The 20,074-nt window shown below is 50.2% G+C and overlaps 2 protein-coding genes across 3 annotated transcripts in view; one reads left to right on the top strand and one right to left on the bottom strand.

Moving 5' to 3' along the window:
- ITGA11 (integrin subunit alpha 11) overlaps positions 1–11,481 on the top strand; it is a 36,966-nt gene extending 25,485 nt beyond the window's left edge. The window contains exons 18-31 of the mRNA XM_039723578.1: positions 321–431; positions 708–793; positions 1,724–1,925; positions 3,848–3,946; positions 5,107–5,183; positions 6,049–6,138; positions 7,066–7,156; positions 7,263–7,376; positions 8,190–8,276; positions 8,743–8,853; positions 9,360–9,455; positions 9,801–9,914; positions 10,154–10,472; positions 10,616–11,481. Of these exons, the coding sequence (XP_039579512.1) occupies positions 321–431; positions 708–793; positions 1,724–1,925; positions 3,848–3,946; positions 5,107–5,183; positions 6,049–6,138; positions 7,066–7,156; positions 7,263–7,376; positions 8,190–8,276; positions 8,743–8,853; positions 9,360–9,455; positions 9,801–9,914; positions 10,154–10,225 (1,350 nt within the window). The 3' untranslated portion in view covers positions 10,226–10,472; positions 10,616–11,481. The remainder of the gene's footprint in view (positions 1–320; positions 432–707; positions 794–1,723; positions 1,926–3,847; positions 3,947–5,106; positions 5,184–6,048; positions 6,139–7,065; positions 7,157–7,262; positions 7,377–8,189; positions 8,277–8,742; positions 8,854–9,359; positions 9,456–9,800; positions 9,915–10,153; positions 10,473–10,615) is intronic.
- A 2,402-nt stretch (positions 11,482–13,883) lies between these two features.
- FEM1B (fem-1 homolog B) lies at positions 13,884–20,068 on the bottom strand. Of its 2 annotated transcripts, none has more exons than XM_039723102.1 (2): positions 19,765–20,068; positions 13,884–16,872 (listed from the first exon to the last, which is right to left on the bottom strand). In XM_039723102.1, the coding sequence occupies exons 1-2, from the start codon at positions 20,010–20,012 to the stop codon at positions 15,237–15,239; spliced, it is 1,884 nt and encodes a 627-aa protein (XP_039579036.1). In that variant the 5' UTR covers positions 20,013–20,068; the 3' UTR covers positions 13,884–15,236. The 2 variants fall into 2 exon arrangements, with proteins under 2 accessions (XP_039579036.1, XP_039579037.1); XM_039723103.1 differs by having other exon boundaries at positions 19,996–20,050.
- Between the last annotated feature and the right edge of the window lie 6 nt (positions 20,069–20,074).

The raw sequence follows: 20,074 nt of genomic DNA, 5'->3' as shown, positions 1-20,074 counted from the left end.
CTTCAGAGCACCCCTCTGCACCCGGGGGCAAGGCACGGGAGGAGCTCCTAGGGGCTTCCAGAGGGCAGGGTTAGGTGGGATCATGGGAAGGAGTTCCTGGCTGGGATGGAATTCCTAGAGGAGCTGTGGCTGCCCCTGGAAGCATCCAAGGCCAGGTTGGATGGGGCTTGGACCAACCTTGGAGATGGGATCTGTTTTTTGTTACATCCCATCCCTGGGCTGGGGCTGCAGGACAGATCTGTGACCTCTGGGGACACCCTGAGGTGCTGCCCCAGCCCGGGCAGCCCTGGGCTCCTCTCAGTGTTCTCCATGTGCCACAGGACACGGCGGATTACGTGAAGCCGGTGACGTTCTCCATCGACTACGAGCTGGAGCATCCCGAGCACGGCCCCATGCTGGACGATGGGTGGCCCACCTCGCTCAGGGTCTCTGTAGGTAGCAGCTGACACCTCCCAAAGTGCCACCTCCGTGGTGTCACCTCCCTGGTGCCACCTCCCAAAGTTCTGCGTCCCAGGTGCCACCTCCATGGTGTCACCTCCCTGGTGTCACCTCCCAAAGTTCTACCTCCCAAAGTGCCACCTCCATGGTGTCACCTCCCAAAGTTCTACCTCCCAAAGTTCTACCTCCCAAAATGCCACCTCCCAAGGCACCAGGGCAGATCTGTCCCTGGAAGAACTGTCACCGAGCTGCCCTCATTGTCCCCTCAGGTCCCCTTCTGGAATGGCTGCAACGAGGACGAGCACTGTGTCCCCGACCTGGTGCTGGATGCCAGAAGTGACATTCCCAGTGCCATGTGAGTAGGTGACCCAGAGCATCCTCCGAGAGCGTCACCAGCTGGGGGAGGCTCCAAAATCCAGCCCCAGTCTGCGCTCTGTAAATTCTGACATCACTGGCCCTTCATCCAGCATCACCACAAGGCTGATCAAGCCCTCCATGAGGTGCTCCTTGGCACTTCTGAGCCTCTCCCTGCTCCCTGCCTGGAAGGAATCCGTGGTTTTTCGGGGAATCCACAAACCAGCGAATATTTGGTGCCATGGTGATGAGTTCCAGGGATACAAATCAGGAAATAACTGCAAGGCTGGCATTACCCACCTGGCAATTACGGGCTTGACTCATGGAAATAATTCCACGCTGCAGCTCTGTGGTTACAGAGCTATTCAAGGTTATCCCTGCATCCACAGGAGGCCCTGGAGCTGCTCCGAGGGCTGGAGCCCCTCTGGAGCCAGGCTAGGAAAACTGGGAATATCCACCTGGAGAAGGGAAGGATCCAGGGAGAGCTCAGAGCCCTTCCAGAGCCTAAAGGGGCTCCAGGAGAGCTGGAGAGGGACTGGGGACAAGGCGTGGAGGGACAGGACGCAGGGAATGGCTTTAGGTGAAAGAGGGATCAATGGGATATTGGGAAGGAATTGTTCCCTGTCAGGGTGGGGAGGGGCTGGGATGGAATTCCCAGAGAAGCTGTGGCTGCCCCTGGAAGTGTCCAGGGCCAGGCTGGACATTGGAGCTTGGAGCCACCTTTGCTATTGGCACGGGATCTGATTTTTCCCTACATCCCAGCTGTCCCGAGCATTCCTCATAAAGTTTGAGAAAGCGTCACACCATTGGCCAAAAACCCCCAAATTATGGACGGTGGGAAAAACCCATAACTCCTCTTTCAGCACAGCAGGACAGAGGGAGGGCAGGGATTTCCATGGTCATAAAATCCCGGGAATGCCTGTTCTTGCAGGGAATTCTGCCGGAGGGCACTGCGGAGGGGGGACTGCTCGGCCTTCAGCCTCTCCTTTGACGCCTCCGTCTTCGTCATCGAGAGCAGCAGGAGAAGGGTGGCCGTGGAAGCCACGCTGGAAAACCGCGGGGAGAACGCCTACAGCACCGTCCTCAACATCTCCTTCTCCAGGAACCTCCAGCTGGCCAGCTTGATCCCCAAGGTGAGCTCCTGGGGGAGATCCAGGCTTTTCCAGAGGTGCTGCTGGTCCCGGCCGGGCGAGAAAGCTGCAGCCTAAAGCAGAGCCCAAATCTGTCTCCATCCCTCATAAATCAGAGCTGTTTATGGGCTCTGTTTCTAAGCACTTCCAGCTCTTTATTTTGGAAATACAAAAACGGTTGAGTTTTAAGAGCCTGAGCGAAGGTCAAACACAGAGGAAATTATTTCCCTCTATTTTTCTCCTGCAGTTGTTTAAAAATACTCCCTGCACATGGCCAAGTTCCCGTCAGGAACGAGTTTTTGCAGCTGAGAAATAACTTCTGGAAGTAGGGGCTGATCATGGGAATGTGGCCACAGCTCAGCACCGAGCCGGGCGATGCCACCTCTCCATGGCTTTCCCTGGATGGTCCCCCAGTGTCCCAAAAATGTCACTGCCCCACTCACTCGATCTTGGTGCGACTCCTCCCTGTTCCCAGTGAGGTTTGGGAATGTGCTGATGCTGCTGAGCCTTCGCTCACCCCCCCATGACTTCATCCCTGCCCGCAGATCCCATCTCCTTTGTTTTTCTCCAAGCCGTGCCAAGGGAAAATTGTGGGGCTTGCTGCCCACAAAATAAGAAAAATGCATTTTTTGGAGATTATTCCAGACGAAGTGAGGGGAGCAGGGAAAATCCCCGGGAGGGTGAGGAACAGCAAGCACCAGGCAGCAGTGGTTGTAGGGAATATTTGCAGCTGGTCATGGAGGAGTCATGGATATCAGGCTCCTGGCTGTCCCTCCTTATCAAGGAGCATCCAGAGGGGACAGATATCTGTGTATTATAAATAAAAAGTGGCTGTGGCCCCAAAAAGTCCATAATTTCAGCAGATGAGTGGAGGAAGCTCCAGGCTGTTGCTGGTGGCTGGTGCTGGGATATTCTGGCTCCTAGGTAGGAATTTTCCAGTGGCAGCAGCTCAAACTGACCCCTTGTGGGATAAAAGCTGGAATAGCTCAAATCCTGTCATGGTGAGGATGGACAGCTGCCTACAAGCAGGCTACAACATCTGGAAGGGTTGTGGAAGAGACAGAGCAGGGTTGGTGTCCTATCCCATCACATCCCATCCCAGCTCTGCAATGGGCAGGACCTTCTCCAGCCTGCCTGGAGAGGTGGAAGGTGTTCCAGCAGCAGGAATATTGGTGTTGACATGAGGGAATTCCAGCTTAGCTGGTGGCCATGCACGATAACAGCTCATGTTGTCTCTAAGTGCTTCCCAACAACTCCTCATCACAGAAAAATCAGGAATGCCAGGAATAATCAGGTTCATTCATTCACCGCTGTAATTAAATTCATAAAGAGGATTTACATCAGGAAACTGGGACTTGCTCCCTAGAGATGCTCCTTTCCAGGAACATCAACAAATGCATGGGAAGAATTCCCAGCTCCAGTGAGCAGGGTGGGTTGGACGACTGGCTGGTTGCCTGCATGGTCCTTTGGTTGGATTTTGGTTGGTTGGTGGTTGTCCTTCCTTCATTTATTAGTTTGTTGGCCAATGATTGATTGGATCTTGGTTGGGTTTTGGTCATTGGTTGGTTGGGTTTTGGTTGGGTTTTGGTCATTGGTTGGTTTGTTATTGGTTGGGTTTTGGTCGTTGGTTGGTTATTGGTTGATTGATTGGTTGGTTGGTCATTGGTTCTTGTCGTTGGTTGGTTGGGTTTTGGTTGTTGGTTGGTCATTGGTTGGTTGGATTTTGGTTGGTTGGTCATTGGTTGATTGTCCACTGGTTGGCCATTATTTTGTTGGCCATTGGTTGGCGGTTGGCTGGTTGTTTCCCCAAAGCCAAGGCCCATTTTGAGCCCCTAGGTGTTCCCAGTTTCCCAAAGAGCCGGCTCCCGGGGCTCATTCCCGGTGTCCCAGACACTCCATGGACAGGACTTCATGTCCCGTTTCAGGACGACACCGACATCAACATCGACTGCGCCAGTGACGACAGACACCCCACCAGGAGGGTGTGCAACGTCAGCTACCCCTTCTTCCGAGCCAAGGCCAAGGTAGGACATTCCCAACTTCCCACTCTGCTGTCACATGGACCTTCTGCCCCCAGGGTCACATCTGGGCAGCCCTGATCAAGATTTTGAAGATAAACTTTTGGTTTTGTCCCTTTTGGAGTCTGAAAGGCATCTTAGGGAAGCTGGGATGGTTGGGATCCTCAAGAGAGCCCCAGAATCCATCCCAGCTCCTCCAGGTGTCAGAATTTGCCTTCAGTCCTGTGGAAGAATTTAATGTTGGCTTCAAACCACGGATGGGAACTTCCCTGAGCTGATTCCCTGCAGGATGAGGCTCCTTCCCTCCCTGAGAGGTTTTCCTTGCTCTGAGGTGCCTCTGGATCCTGCTCAGAGCCAGTCCAGCCCCTGGGTGGTGGCACCCTCCAAACCAGTGTTCCCAGTATTGGGGATGAGCCCAGATCCAGTTTATCATTTTTATAAACCATAAACCCTTGGGAAACATCAAATTCAGTTGGGAAAGAAATAGTGGGGAGATCCATTCAGGATCCACTTGGAATCCCACCTGCCACCCATGGGAAAAGGGACCAACACAAGCAGGACGTGGAGATAAAATCTCCCCAGCTCCTGTATCCGTCTGAAACCTTTCCTGGATTAAGATGGATGAGCCTCAGGCACCAGGCTCGGCTTTGAAGCTCCCAAAAATCCCAGTGGGATGCCTGTGGCTGCACGAGGAGCTGGCTCCCCATGACCTACGGGGTCGGGAATGTGTCCGTGGGCCATCAGGTAGTGCCGCTCCTGCCAAAACAAAGACAGGCTGGAAAAGGAATTTTGGCTCCGGAGCCGCGGGAGCTTTAATATTCCAGTCAGCTGTGCCGGCCCAGACGGTTTGAGGTCACTGCAGATGTGACATTTATCACATTTATCCCGTTTTATTGGTTTTGGCTCTCTCCAGCTGCCTCCCCTTCCCGCCGATCCCGGGCCTCTGGAGGGATCTGCTTCCAAAGGGAGCTGCTCGTTGCTCCCATGGCAGGGGCTGAGAGAATTCCTGCAAATCCTCTCTGCCTGGAAAGGCTCTGCTCAGTCCTGGTGGGATTGGGAATTGTGTCTCCCGCAGGGTCTCTCACTGGCCCCGCTCAGCACTTGGGATTTTATTCCCTGGGATGTTTTTCCCGATGTTTTTCCCGGTGTTTTTCCCTTCCCCGCAGGTCGCTTTCCGCCTGGATTTTGAATTCAGCAAGTCCGTCTTCCTGCAGAGCATGGAGGTCTACATGGTTGCCAGCAGGTCTGGGGATGCTTTCTCCCTCTGGAATCATGGAATGGTTTGGGCTGGAAAAAAAGCCCATCCAATCCCATCCCTTCCCTGATCCCAGGGTGTCCAACCTTGGACAATTCCAGGGATCCAGGGAGTTTCTCTGGGCACCCCAGGATGTAGCCAGCTTTCCTTGGGATTCCTTCCTGCAGAGCCAGAGGTTTTCCATGGCACAACCCCATGGAGACCCAGTTGCTGTGGGTTATCCCAGCCCCGTGCTCCCAAACCCGGCTATTTTTATTTATCTGGGGATTTACATCCATGATTTTTCCATGCCTGTGGAAGCTGTCGGGCTCTGCTGGATCTCCAGCCACTGCTGCTTTCACATCCATGCTCCCACCGCAAATATTTCCCAGGAAAAATATCTCCTAATAATTTTACAAAGTTCTCCTTACTCCCCATTCCTGCACAGGTAAAGATTTCCACAGGGAAATGTGGGAAATCCAGCAAAAAAACCGGAAAATCCTATGAAAAGGGGAAATCCTGTGAGGAAGGGGGAAAACCTTGCAAAGAAAGGGGAAATCATACAAATAAAGGGAAAAATTAAATCAACTTAATATTTATTAAATTATTAATAAATAATAGAATTAATTGGCTAAATTATTAATATTAATTGATGAAATGTTTTACAAATTCACCAATTATTATAGCAGAGGAGGATTCCCCTGCACCCCTTTACGCTGCTGGGGGTGACACCTCCCTCCGAATCATTTTCATGATAAAAATCCCAGAGTAAAATCCTGCTTTGACCAAAATGCAATAAAGTTCAGCACTCCCCCAAAAAATTCCCAGGGGGATTTGGCTGCTGCCTGACCCCCTGGCCCTGCTGCTGTTCCAGTGACAGCGAGGAGAAGGAGAGCACCAAGGAGGACAACGTTGCCCACCTCAACTTCCAGCTCAAGTACGAGGCCGACCTGCTCTTCACCAGGTGAGGGGTTTGGGATGCGGCTCCTGGGAGGTCATGGATTGGGAAAACCCCTTGGGAAAACCAGCTGGGAGCAGCCTTCAAACCCAGGTTTAATTTGGGAATTTATTGAAAAACCAGGAGCCATAAAGTCAGGGAGAGCTTTTTATAAAATTGGCGAGCCGTGGGGAGCTGGACTCTGCCGATGTTTAAAGGCATAAATGTTATTGAAGAGGTGTGAGGGTGAGTTTTTATGGGGAAAAAAAGGGAATTCTTGGAGGTAATAATGGCCATAACAGGTGTTCCCGGTGTCTGGGCCAGTGGCCATCCCACAAAACCATCGGAGGGAAGCTGAGCTGTGGGACGAGCGTGGAATCACCGGGAATTCAAGTCTGGGACAGCCAGGGATGAAGGCAGAGATAATTTAGGAAGCTGCTGATGGGAAAATCAGGGATCCCAAAGCACATTCCCTGGCACTGCTTGCTGGAATATTTTGGGGATTTTTCAGCCCTTCGGTCATTTTATATTTTTTACTCAGACACCACAAATAAAATTCCTTTAATATTTAGGATTTATGGGGAGTGAGGGGATTCTCCAGTTGGTAATGAAGAGAAAACCTGGAGGGAAAGAAGAGCACAGAAAATATCAAATTTGGGAATCTTGGAGTGGAAAAGGAGGCAGAGAATTTGAAAGAATGTGAGGATTTTGGGGCCATCACAGGTGCTCCCGAATGGGTTCCCACAGGGTATTCCTGGCTCTTTTCCCACCTTTCCAGCTGCAGAGCAGGGATTGATTTACCTCCTGCGACATCCAAACCTCAGCCAGGGCCTGGGGTGGCTCTGCTTTATTAAAGAGGCGAGAAAATCCTATAAAGAAAGGGAAAATCCCAGCAAGAAAGGGGAAAGTCCTGCAGAGAAAAGGGAAAATCCTACAAACCCCTTTGTCCCACAGGACGTCGAGCCTGGACTATTTTGAGATCAGATCCAACAATTCCCTGGATGGATCCAACCCCATCGGGCCCCCCTTCCACTGCACCTTCACGGTGAGCAGGAACCGGATCCCTGAGTTCTCCTGGATTTGGGATCTGCCCTGGGAGCAGGGATCCCCCTCCCCCGATCCCAACACATCCCTGTGCTCTTCCCTGGCAGCTGCAGAACCTGGGATTCTTCCCGGTGCAAGGGGTGACCCTGAAGATCACCGTGCCCGTGGCCACCCGGGCGGGCAACCGGCTCCTGCTGCCCTCGGAATTCCGGGCAGACCAGGTAGGATGGGATTAAGGTTTAGGATGGGATTCCAGCATGGTTTAGGGTGGGATTGCAGCATGGTTTAGGATGGAATTCTAGCCCAGTTTAGGATGAGATTCTGTCCAAGTTTAGGGTGGGATTTCAGCATGGTTTAGGATGGAATTCTGTCCCAGTTTAGGATGAAATTCTGTCTCAGTTTCGGGTGGGATTCCAGCATGGTTTAGGATGGAATTCCAGCCTGGTTTAGGATGGGATTCCAGCCCAGTTTATGATGGATTCAGGCCTGGTTTAGGATGGGATTCCAGCCTGGTTTTAGGATAGGATTCTGTCCCAATTTAGGATGGGATTTCAGCCCAGTTTAGGATGGGATTCCAGCCTGGTTTTAGGATAGGATTCTGTCCCAATTTAGGATGGGATTTCAGCCCAGTTTAGGATGGGATTCCAGCCCAGTTTATGATGGATTCAGGCCTGGTTTAGGATGGGATTCCAGCCTGGTTTTAGGATAGGATTCTGTCCCAATTTAGGATGGGATTTCAGCCCAGTTTAGGATGGGATTCAAGCCCAGTTTAGGATGGGATTCCAGCCTGGTTTAGGATAGGATTCTGTCCCAATTTAAGATGGAATTCCAGCCCAGTTTAGGATGGGATTCAGGCCTGGTTTAGGATGGGATCCCAGCCCTCCAGCCACATCCCACATCGAGCCAAACTCAATCCCAGCTCCAGCAAATCCTGGGGGGTGCTGGGGATCCCCGATTCCATCGGGATGGGGGCACAGGGAAGCCACTGCCACAATCCCGTGTCCATGCTGGAATTCCATCGGCTTCTCCCACAGGAAAACACGACCTGCAGCATTTGGGGGAACACCACTGACTACCGCAGAACCCCGGCGGAGGAGGACCTGTCCCACACCCCACACCTGGTACTCGCCTGCTCGGGGCCAATCCTGGCTCCAGGATATCCCAAAACAGGGAAAAACCTGCAATAGGGATGGCCCATGGATGTGGGAGGGGCACGTGGACGCATGTGGAATTTTTTAAGAGATTTTCAAGCCCTTCAGTCGGTTTGTTTTTATTTTTCCTCTCAGCCACTGCGACTTAAGCCCTGTTAATACTCAGGATTTATGGGAAGTGAGGGGATTCTCCAGCTCACAAAGATCAGGATAATTTTTTTCCCAAGGGAAATCTTGGAGGGGAAGAACAGCACAAAACCCAGCAAAACTGGGAAGTTTGGGGTGAAAAAGAGGGAGAAAATCTGAAGAATGAGGGGGTTTGGCCACACAGGAGGATGGACACGTGGGGTCCTCCCTCCATCAGTGCCTGCCAGGGATGAATCCCAGTGGGATTTTCCCTCCTTCTCCAGCCGTGATCCCACATTTCCCTTTGCAGAACCACAGCAACTCCGACGTGGTTTCCATCGACTGCGAGGTGAAGCTGGCTCCCAGCGAGGAGCTGAACCTGCACTTGCGTGGGAACCTGTGGATGAAGTCTCTGAAAGCAGTGAGTGCTCACCAGAAAATGTGGATTTCAGGCAGAAACCCCCCAAAGGAACCCTCATACCCCAAAAATGTGGGAGTTTTCCCTTCCCCAGGAATGCATGGGGTGGATTTTGTTCCCAAAACCACTTATCCTATTGGTTCTACATCTACATCTCATTATGGATCATTTAATTCCATAATTTAGTAATTAATTCTAATTTAATTAATCTAAAACCTCTTTTTTGCCATCATTCTGCCCCACTCCCTGCCTGCCCTGCATCCTCCTCTCCCAGGAATCCAAACAGAATCCCTGTGGATACAAAGCCAAGGGGATGGGATGGATCCCGTTGGGAATGGGGGCTCCTTTCCCACGTGGGATGCTCATCCCAGCCCATGGGGAGGGATCCCGTTGGGAATGGGGGATCCTTTTCCACGTGGGATGCTCATCCCCGCCCATGGGGATGGATCCCGTTGGGAATGGGGGCTCCTTTCCCACGTGGGATGCTCATCCCAGCCCTCTCCGTGCAGCTGAAGTTCAAGGCACTGAAGCTCACCACGATCGCCGCGCTCCAGCGGCGCTTCCGGAGCCCCTTCGTTTTCCGGGAGGAGGATCCCAGCCGCCAGGTCAGCCCAGGGATGGGGGATCCAGAATTTCGGGATGCTGCCACAGCCTGCCCTGATCCCACTGGGAAAATCCCTGTGGATGGAGGGACCCAGAATTTTGGGACACTGCCACACCCTGCCCTGATCCCACTGGGAGATCCCATGGATTGAGGGACCCAGGTCTGGAAGAACTCGGTGCAGCTGTGGCCAGAGCCGAGCTTTGATCCTGGAATCTCCGGATTCCACAGGGAAAACTGAGCCAAATCCTTGGTGCAGCATTCCCAGAGGAAGGGCTGTTCAGCAGTCCCTCTATCCCCTTTTCCCCGCCATTCCTGCCTGGCATCCGCGGTGTTTTCTCTCCCCCAGATCACGTTTGAGATCTCCAAGCCCGAGGAATCGCAGATTCCCATCTGGATCATCCTTGGGAGCACCTTCGGAGGTCTCCTGCTCCTGGCCCTGCTGGTCCTGGCGCTCTGGAAGGTGAGCAGCCCCCGGGCCGTGCATTTTGGGGGATTTTTGGAGATTCCCATGTGTGGAGGAACCCTCTGGATCCGTGTCCCGCACCCCACGAGATCCTCAACACCACCAAAAACCCTCAAAACCTCCTCAAAAATCCCCTTTTCCATTTATAAATTATATCCAGGACCAACCTCCCGCTGCTATCCCATTAAAAGCTCCTGGAAAAACAGCGGGATTTTGTTTCTCTTCCCTCCCCACAGCTCGGGTTCTTCAAGAGCGGGAGCCGCCGGCGAGCGGCCGAGCGGGAGCAGAATTCCCACGGGATGGAGTGACTCTGCCGGGGCCAGGAGCCCCCTCCCAGCTCCGGAGATTCCCGGGATCCCGAGGGATTTGGGGGCTGAGCTTGGCTTTGCAGCAGGACCAGAGAACACCCCTTGTGGGACAGCACTTAGAAGCCATAAAAAAACCCCTCAAACCAAGTGAAAATTCCCCAAAAATCTCCTTGGAGGTGCTTTCAACTGGGATTCCATAAAAATACCCCTCAAACCAATGGAAAATTCCCCAAAAATCTCCTCGGAGGTGCTTCCAACTGGGATTCCATAAAAATACCCCTCAAACCAAGTGAAAATTCCCCAAAAAATCTCCTCGGAGGTGCTTTCAAATGGGATTCCATAAAAAAAGACCTCAAATCAACCAAAAATTCCCCAAAAATCTCCTCGGAGGTGCTTCCAACTGGGATTCCATAAAAATACCCCTCAAACCAAGTGAAAATTCCCCAAAAATCTCCTTGGAGGTGCTTTCAACTGGGATTCCATAAAAATACCCCTAAAACCAATGGAAAATTCCCCAAAAATCTTCTCAGAGGTGCTTTCAACTGGGGTTCCATAACAAAAGACCTCAAGTCAACCAAAAATTCCCCAAAAATCTCCTCGGAGGTGCTTCCAACTGGGAAGTCACCAAGGTGGCAGCAGCGGGGACGAGGGGACGCCGACGTGAGGGGTCCCTGAAGAGGAGCTGGAAAACTCCTTAAAATAATAATATTATCCCAAAAAAACCCCATGGATTGCTCCTGCCCGTGGCGGAGCTGTCGCAGGCCCCGGGCTCTGCTGGCCACAGCTCTCAAACTGCCTTCGTTAAGAGGAGTAATTAAGTGGAGGCGTTAATTAGTCTGAATGCACTGAAGGAAATTCTTGTGATTTCAAGCACCTTAAACGCCAAATCTCCGGTGTCCAGCTGTACATAATTCTTCTAAAAACAGGAAGGAAAAGAAGGGGGGAAAATTTAAAACCCTGCCAAAAAAAAAAAATTTAAAAATTAAGAAATAATTCCGAAAAAATTTAAAATCGTTTAAAGAATTAATTAAAAAGCAGTTGGATGAGTTTTGTCCCAGCAGAGCAGTTTGGGGAGCCCACGTGTATCATACCTGTACATAGCTGGTGCCATGGAAATCATGGAATTTTAAGGGCGGGAATGTGCCCTCGGCATAGCGGAATTATTTATGCTAATATTAATTTTATGGAGAAGAGGGAAGTGGATTTTTTTGGATGCGGGATGAGGTTCGGGAAATACCGTTCCTGGTATTTTTTAAGAATTAAAAATATGGTATTTTAAAAATTCCTGGTGTCTGTTCCTTTTTATTTTCTGTGGATTTGAGGGGGGCGGCTCTGGCATCGAGGGCAGGATGGATCCTGGAATTTTTCCATCATTTATTTCTATGGGATGTGAGGTTTTCCAAGGAAGTTTGAAAGGGATGAGCAGTCAAGTGATGCCTTTGGGAGAAGCAACTTGGAAAAAAAAAGGATAAAATAAACTCCCAAATGAGACATTCCATCCTCAGCGGGAGTGGGAATTCTGCATTTCCCAGTTTTTGATGGACTGGGAGCTCAGGGGTCCGGCTGGGGTGCAGGGAAACCCTGTAGTTAGATATATTTTTATATATATAAATATGTAATATATAAATACATCAACACATTTTATAGATTTATATTTTTATACATACACACACATATTTATTATTACTTTTTATTTATATTATTATCTATTATTATTTATGTATTAATATATATGTGTAACATATAATATATATCATAGATATATGAATAAAATCATATATGTAGTATATATTATATATTGATTAATATAATTAATATAATATAATATAACACTTTCATATAATACAATATAACATTTTATGTTAAATTATATATTATATTATATTATATTATATTATATTATATTATATTATATTCATATGTGTATATATAATGTATATTATATATTATATCTATAACTATACATATAATTTATATGTATATGTCCAGAATATTTATGTATAACATATATGTTCATATAATATATATACATAAATATTTAAAAATATATAAATATATATAATTGATATATTTTACCTATATCTATATATATTATATATATTTAAATATATTTACTTATATATAAAATACATGTGCACACACACATATATTTTATATATATTTGTGGGTTTATATCTATGCATAGACATATATCTACACACACACTATATGTGCATATACATTTGTAAATAATTTTACTTTTAGACTTTTAAAAATTGTTACACAGATGTGTATATATAAAATATATGTGTATATACATGCATATGTATGTGTGTATATATACATATAAAAATATATAAAATATATAAAATATGTGTGTGTATGTGCATAAAGTATAAATACTTTATATTTTTATTTCTATATCTACGTATAATTAATATATTTATATTTTATGTTTTCTATAAATATACAAAAATTATATATATACATTGATATCTTTTTATACATACAGCTAATATATTTATATCTATAAATACATTGATATATTTTATATATATACACACTGATATATTTTATATATATATACATACATTGATATATTTTATATATATACACACATTTATACATATAAATATATTGATATATTTTTATATATATATATATATAAAAATACACTGAGATATTTTATATATCCCTTGCCATGGACACCTGGGCACACTCCAGGACACAATTCCCACATTTCTGTGGAGCTCAGGGTGCACCTGCCCCCCTCCTGCTCCCCTCCCCAGCCATTCCCAAGGAATATTTGGGAATCCCGGATTTCCAGGACCCTGCTAGCAGCAAGGGTGGGGTTGGAGGCGGCTGTCCCCAATCCCAGGGTGGGATTGCACTGTCCCCAATCCCTGTTTGGGATTGCACTGTCCCCCATCCCTGGCTGGGATTGCACTGTCCCCATCCCTGGGTGGCTCAGTCCCTCTGGATCCCTCGGGACAGCAGGATCAGCATTCCAAGGCCTGGCTCAGCTCCAGGTTTATTTCTAGGCCGGGTTTATTTCTAGGCCGGGTTTATTTCTGCCTCTCCCAGTTCTGATCCTGCTCCATCAACATCCCAACCCCCGGCAGCACGCGGCTCTTCCCAGGACTTCACTCCGTGCTTTTCCAGGGAAAACAGCACCTGGAAGATCCAAGGAATTTTATCAGGGGCTTTAAATAACAGGGAGAGCAAAGGGAACCTCACAGCGTTTAATGCTTGGGAGGAAAAATCCAGATCCTGGAGAAGATCCCAGCATTCCCAAGCCTCACCCACAGGTATTCCCTATCCTTTGCCAAGAGCTCCTGGTGACAGGGGGGAGGTGGCAGGACAGCATTCCATGACACCAGGCAGCAGGAATTCACTGGGAAGCAGGAGAACAACCGGGCACAGGCTGCAGGCAGGAGCAGCCTTCCCACAGCAAAGACCTTCCTCTGCATGGAAGTATTTTGGAATCGACAGCCAGGAATTTTTATTGTTCCTTTGGAATTCTCCTCAGGAAAATGACACCTTCCACTATCCCAGAATGCTCCAACCTGGCCTTAGGACAAATCCAGGGATGTGGCAGCTTCCCCAGAGAACCTAAAGCTGACCCTAAAGCTTTTCCCCCAAAGGACACAAACCCTGGACAAAAACCAGGAATTGCAAGGTAATTCCACATTCAATGTTTATTTCTTTGTCATACAAATAGAAACGTGTGCCCCAAATCTCGCCTGAAAGTTCTACCTGGATTGTTTTTAAAAAAACCCCACGGAACATTCGTTCATCCTGACGGTTAAAAAGCTGCGTGGGAAAGGAACAGAGGGTTCAGGAGCCTTGTCCCAACAAGTGACATTTTCCTGCTGGAGCATCTGCCACTTCTCCCAAAGTTCTCAAGCGACAACGTCCCCGTACAATCACTCGCTCACCAGCAAAGAGGTTGATGAGAGGAGAATTTTTTTTTTTTTTTTGTAAAAATCAGTTTTAAGAAGAGATTTTCCTACTGGAAGGAGTAAAAACCATGAAAAATCCTCGAGTCCAATTCAGGGAGGCACAGACTCCAACGCTTCTTGGAAAAGCCAGGTTCAAGGAAGACTCTCTTTGGCGGCAGACGGCTCCGTTAGGAAGATACAGCATCTGGAATCCAAGAGTGCAGCTGGACAGACTTTGAGTCAAAAAAAAGGTGCGTGTTGAGCGTCGAAACAACAGAAAAAACCCAAGTTCAAAGCAGTTTGAAATGTTGGGACACACACAAACACAAATTCCCTACCCAGTTTCTAGGGATCCATGCATGATGTTTGGATAGGAGCGACGGAGCTACGGAAAAAGAAACGATGATTCCGGTTATTTTCGGTCGGCGTGGAAGTGGGGTTTTGTCCATAGGTTATTCAATACTTACTGCAGCAGTGTCAGTGAAGAGCCTGATGATGGAATTCAGCCCCTCAGAGCCAAATTTCCACCTGCATATCCTAACAGAACACCCCTCACATCTGTAGCTGTACATTTTTATTTAAAACACAACTTTTAAAACGTTACCAACATCTTCAGCACGAGCTGAAAGGCATAAGAGCACGGTGAGGTATGAGAGCAACACACTGCTCTGGGGGTGGACACTCCACTTTTAACCCAACCACCACAGAATTCCCAATTTTTCTTTTCCCACCTCATTGTGAGGAGTTTGAAATCCAATTGTGCGAATCGTGTCGAACACGGAACGTTTGAGAGGAGTTACCTGGGGGATTCTTCTCTTGTCGTTTAGAAAACCAAGAGCTAATGAAGGGATTCATTTAATCAAAAAAAGAAAAGGACCAAAATCTCAAACACCAGATTCAACTACAGGACAACAATGTGGCTTTTCCTGCCCCCCGCCCTCCACCATCTCCACCCGAGAACTGAGGCCGCAGACGGAATCCAGAGGAACCCAAAACCAAAGGAATGGAGAAAAACAACTTCATGGACATGGGTGTATTCTGCTGTCTGGTGTCGTCCCGGGATAGCACCACCACAAAAGGTTGGACACGGCCTAGTGGAACTGGACAAACTCCTCCAGAGTTCTGGGGATCTGGTTTTGGTAGCTGATGTTGTAGATCCGCACGGCGCGGGCAGCCAGGCACTTGAGACTCAGCTTCATTTGAGTTTTAAGGAGGATTTCGGACACCCCGGTGGTACTTTTATCCAGAGGGGTTTTCTTCTGCTTGTTGGTCATGTCCGTGTGGGCGCCGGCCTCCACCAGGCTGATGATGATGGAGTGCAACGTCAAGAAGTCGCTGATGGGCCGGTGGTACTGCACGATGATGTGCAGAGGGCTGTTCCCCTCGTTGTCCACGGCGTTGACGTCGGCGCCGCAGTCCAGCAGGAGCTTGGTGACCAGGGCGTTGGGGAAGCTGCACACGTCATTGGTGTGGAAGTCATCCACGGGCGTGCCCGAGTTGACGGCGTGGTGCAGCAGGCTGGAGCCGTCGCGCGTGCGCGGGTCCAGGTGGATCAGGTTGTAGATCTGCTTGTTGATGCGGGACTGGTCCTCCTCGCTGCACTGTGTCTTGGTGGAGATGCACACCAGGTAGAGGAAGGTGAAGATGTTGCACTCGTAGTTGTCCATGGCCGTGTGGATGTCGGCGTCCGGGGTGGTTTTGATGCGCGCCATGCCCTGCTCGATCTCCAGCACGCTGCAGCGCAGGACGCTCTCGATGTCCTTGGCCTTCACGGGCTCGTTCAGGTGGATCATCTGGGAGAAGACCTGAGCGAACCTCAGCAGGTCCTTGTGGGTGTTCCTGTTGCCCTTCTGCCGCAGGTGCAGGGCGTGGAGCCAGAGCTTGATGCACTGCTCGAACTCCATGTTGTCCGCGTAGACCGCGCCCCGGTAAATGATGGGGTGCGAGACGTCGATATTGTCCGAGCCCAGGATTCTCTCCCGCACTATGAGGCCTTCCATGTGAAGGGCATCTCTGTCCTGCCTAATGGACTCTAACTCCTGAGGCGTCCTGCATTCCGACCTGTTTCCGTAAGCCTCGATCCGGGGAAGCACCTCCTTCTCGATGACGTTCTCGCTGTCGCGGTACCTCTCCAGCATGGCTAAATATAAATAGTGGTAAGTCTTCAAAATGTCGTAGTTCTCCCTGTCATTGGCAAACGAGGCCCCCAGCAGCTCCAGAGCTTCGATCCTGCTCCTCCTGTCGCAGTCGGCGTGAGCCAGCAGCAGCTCCACCACGTCGGCCTTGCAGCTCTCGGCGGCCACTTTGAGCGGCGTCATGCCGTGGCCGTTCACCATCATGGCCGCCTTCCACTTGACCAGCTCCCTGACGATCTCCAGGTGGCCGGCCTCGGCGGCGAAGTGCAGGGCGGTGGCCCCGCAGTGGGCCTTGGCGTTGGGGTCGGCGTGCTGCTCCAGGAGGTAGCGCACCACGTCCGTGTGGCCCTTGTAGGCCGCGATCATCAGGCAGGTGTTGTCGTACTTGTTGGCGATGCTGATGTTGGCGTTGTTCTCCACCAGGTACTTGACGATGTCCAGCCGGCCATCGAAGCAGGCCGCCCGCAGCGGCGTCGAGTTGGTCACCGTGGTGTGGTTGACGTTGGCGCCGTGGCTCACCAGCAGCTTGACCACCTCGAAGTGGCCGGCGCCGGCCGCGCACCACAGCGCGGTGGCCCCGTCGATGACGAAGCTGGGGACAGGAGGATAAGGAATTAGGCTGATGCTCTTCCAAAAGCATCCCACACCCAGCCACCAACGGGGATTTTACAGCCAGCCCATCCCTGGATTCCAAGGAACTCACCGGGATTCCAAGGAACTCACTGAATTCCAAGGAACTCACAACTACAGAATGGCCGACAGAGCACACGGAGCGTTGGAGCTTCAAAGCAGCCAGAGGGGTTTGGCCACCTTGAAGATCCCACTCACAAACTCCTGCCTCAGTTTGGAGAGGTCTGGCAAGAAGAGTTCTAAAATTATCCCTTCAGTGCCATCAAGTGACATATTAAAGACCAAGAAAAACCTTAAAATGGATATTTTGACACAAAAAAATCAGATTTAGACAGCAGCATCAGCCCTGGCAGCAAAACCGGCTTCAAAATTCCTGATCACTTTTCCTGCCCCCTCTCCCTGAGCTGCAGTTCCCAGTGCTTCCCTATTTGAGATCCCGTGCCCTGAACCAGCCCAGCAACCTGGTGACACAAATGGAACCTCAGGAAGAAAATAAAACCCAAAAAAGCAGAAGTTCTGGGCTGGGCTGCTCCACAGAGCTGTGTCACATGAATAACGGGGAAATGAGGGGACAGAGCCTTCTTTTTAAGCTGTTTTCATTCCCTTAAACCCAGCACACAAAATAAAGGATGTGCCTTTCTCATTCCCTGATTTTTGAAGGATTGAAATGAAGAAACAGGCAGGATTCACACACGCTCAAGGCCCGTCCCAAACACACAGGAAGGACAAACATTCCAGACAGCCACGTTCCCCAGAGTTAAAACATGGTAAGATCAGCTGAAATTTCACTTTCACAGAGATTTTTAATTATTATAAAGCCCTCGCAGCTCCACAGCAACTGTTTGTAAATCCAACACCTCCAGAGGCTCTTCAAGATCTCAGAGAGAATTCCCAGTGAGAAGTTCCTGATTTTGTAAATAACTCCATTAAAATATTTATGTATTGAAGCAGGAGGAGAGTCAGGAGGGGGATCTTTTAGGAACCCGAGGTGATTTGTTGGTGTTTTGAGGCTCCCAGTGGAAAGCCCACGGGAGAGGAGCTGCTGAGCCACCTTATCTGAGAAAAACAATCCCTGGGGATCACATGGGCTCTGCTCCTCTCTCTGCACCCATTGTGCCTCCCACAACTCCTCCTTCAATCCGTGCCAGGCACAGCCTCTGGAAAACATCCCCACCCCAGCCAGGCAAAAATCCAGCATCTGCTGCCTGGCAGGAAGTCCTTCCTCCAGGGATTCTCACCCCAGGAATTCTCAACCTGCTTCTGACTGGGAAAAAAACCCAAAAAAAATACAAAAACAAAAAAAAAAAACCACCCAAACAGCCAAAAAACCAAAACAAACAAAAAATCCAAAAACAATACAAAAAAACACACACACTTAAAAAAAAATAAATAAAAAAACAGCTGGAAGGCAAAAGGAAGGACTAAAAATCAAACCACACAGGGAAGTGGTTCTGTGTGTGAAAACTGAGCAGTGTGAGAACCCTTCCTGATGGCACGGTCACCTGTAGCAGCAAAAATGTCCCCAAAAGGCCACTCTGGCCCAGCAGAAGCTCTCTGGGCTGTGAATATTATCCTGTCCACAGCTTCACATGGGGAATTCCTAAATGGAAATGTCATCTATGGCTCACAAAGCATCAGGTGGGATCTCCAACCACACAGGCATTTTTTACCAGAAAATCACCAAACTGTGACCTCACTGTGGCCTCCAACACCCACGTGATGTTTAGGTGGGGGTGTCACAAATTCATTTCTAAAAACAGCAGCAAGGAGGGCGCTGGGCACTGCCACCCTGTCAGCCTGCCCTCTGTGCCTGGGAAAATCAGAGCTCAGATCCTCCTGGGAGCTCTGCTGAGGGCAGGGGAGGGATCCCAGAGCACTGAACAGCTTGGAAGGGACCCACAGGGCCATCAAAACCCAGAATGCTGAGCTGGGCAGGGCCTACCAGGTCATGGAGTAATCTGAGGTGGGAAGGACACACAAGCACCACCAAGTCACAGAACAAGCTGGGTTGGGAAGGGCTCCCAGGGCCATCGAGTCACAGAACAGTCTGAGCTGCAGGAGGCCCACAAGGCCAGTAAGGCACAGAATCACAGAACAGCCTGGGCTGGAAGGGGCCCACAAGGACATCAAGTGACAGAATACTGAGCTGGACAGGGCCTACAAGGGCACTGAGTCACAGAATAATCTGAGCAGGGACCACAAGGACCACCAAGTCACAAAACAGAATCCACAAGGACCATCAAGTCACAGAATCCTGAGATGGAAGAGATCCACAAGGTCCAGCCTGAGTTGAAGAGGCCCACAAGCACCAACAAGTCACAGAATCCTCAGCTGGAGAGGCTCCACAAAGACATGAAGTGACAGAACACTGAGCTGGAAGGGCCCACAAGAAGCACCAAGTTACAGGATAATCTCAGTTGGGACCACAAGGACCACCAAGTCACAAAAGTGACAAGTTGAAAAGAACCCACAAGGGCCATGAAGTCACAGAACACAGAACTGGAAGGGCCCCACGAGGACCACCAAATCACAAAACAGCCCGAGTTGAAAAATACCCACAAGGGCCACCGAGCCTCAGAACACGGAGCTGGAAGGGTTCCCAAGCACCACCAAGTCACGGAACAACCCGAGCCGGGACCACAGGGACCACCACCTCACAGAGGAGCCGGGGCTGCAAAGAACCCACCGCCAAGCCACAGAGCCCACACAGACACCGGGGCAGGGGATTCCCTGCGCTGGATGAGGCTCCCGAGGGCAGCGGGAGCCCCAGAGGCCCGCACGGCGCTCCCAGCCCCGCGCCCCGGCCGTGCCCGCCGCGCCGCGCCCGGCGCTGGCCGGCCCGGGCCTCACGTACCCGTCGAAGCGGACGGTGCCGGTCTGCTGCGTGTGGACGCGGTAGTGCTCGAGCAGCAGCCGCACCACCTTGGCGTGCCCGTTGCGGGCGGCGATGATGAGCGGCGTGGAGCGCTGCCCGCCGTGCTGGCTCACGTAGCCCAGCAGGTACTTGATGTCGCTCTCGGAGCGGTTCAGCAGCAGCGCGGCCAAGGTGAGCACGCGGCCCTCGCTGGCCGCCTTGTACACGTACCCCGCCAGCCCCTCCATGGCCGCCTCCGCCTCCGCGCGGCCCCGCCGCCCGCAACGGCCCCGCTCGGGCCGGCCCGGCT

Source organism: Passer montanus, unplaced genomic scaffold (assembly GCF_014805655.1).
Source record: "Passer montanus isolate IOZ18808 unplaced genomic scaffold, ASM1480565v1 scaffold5, whole genome shotgun sequence".
Taxonomy (NCBI): Eukaryota; Metazoa; Chordata; class Aves; order Passeriformes; family Passeridae; genus Passer; species Passer montanus.
This window is presented reverse-complemented; position numbering and strand designations above follow the sequence as displayed.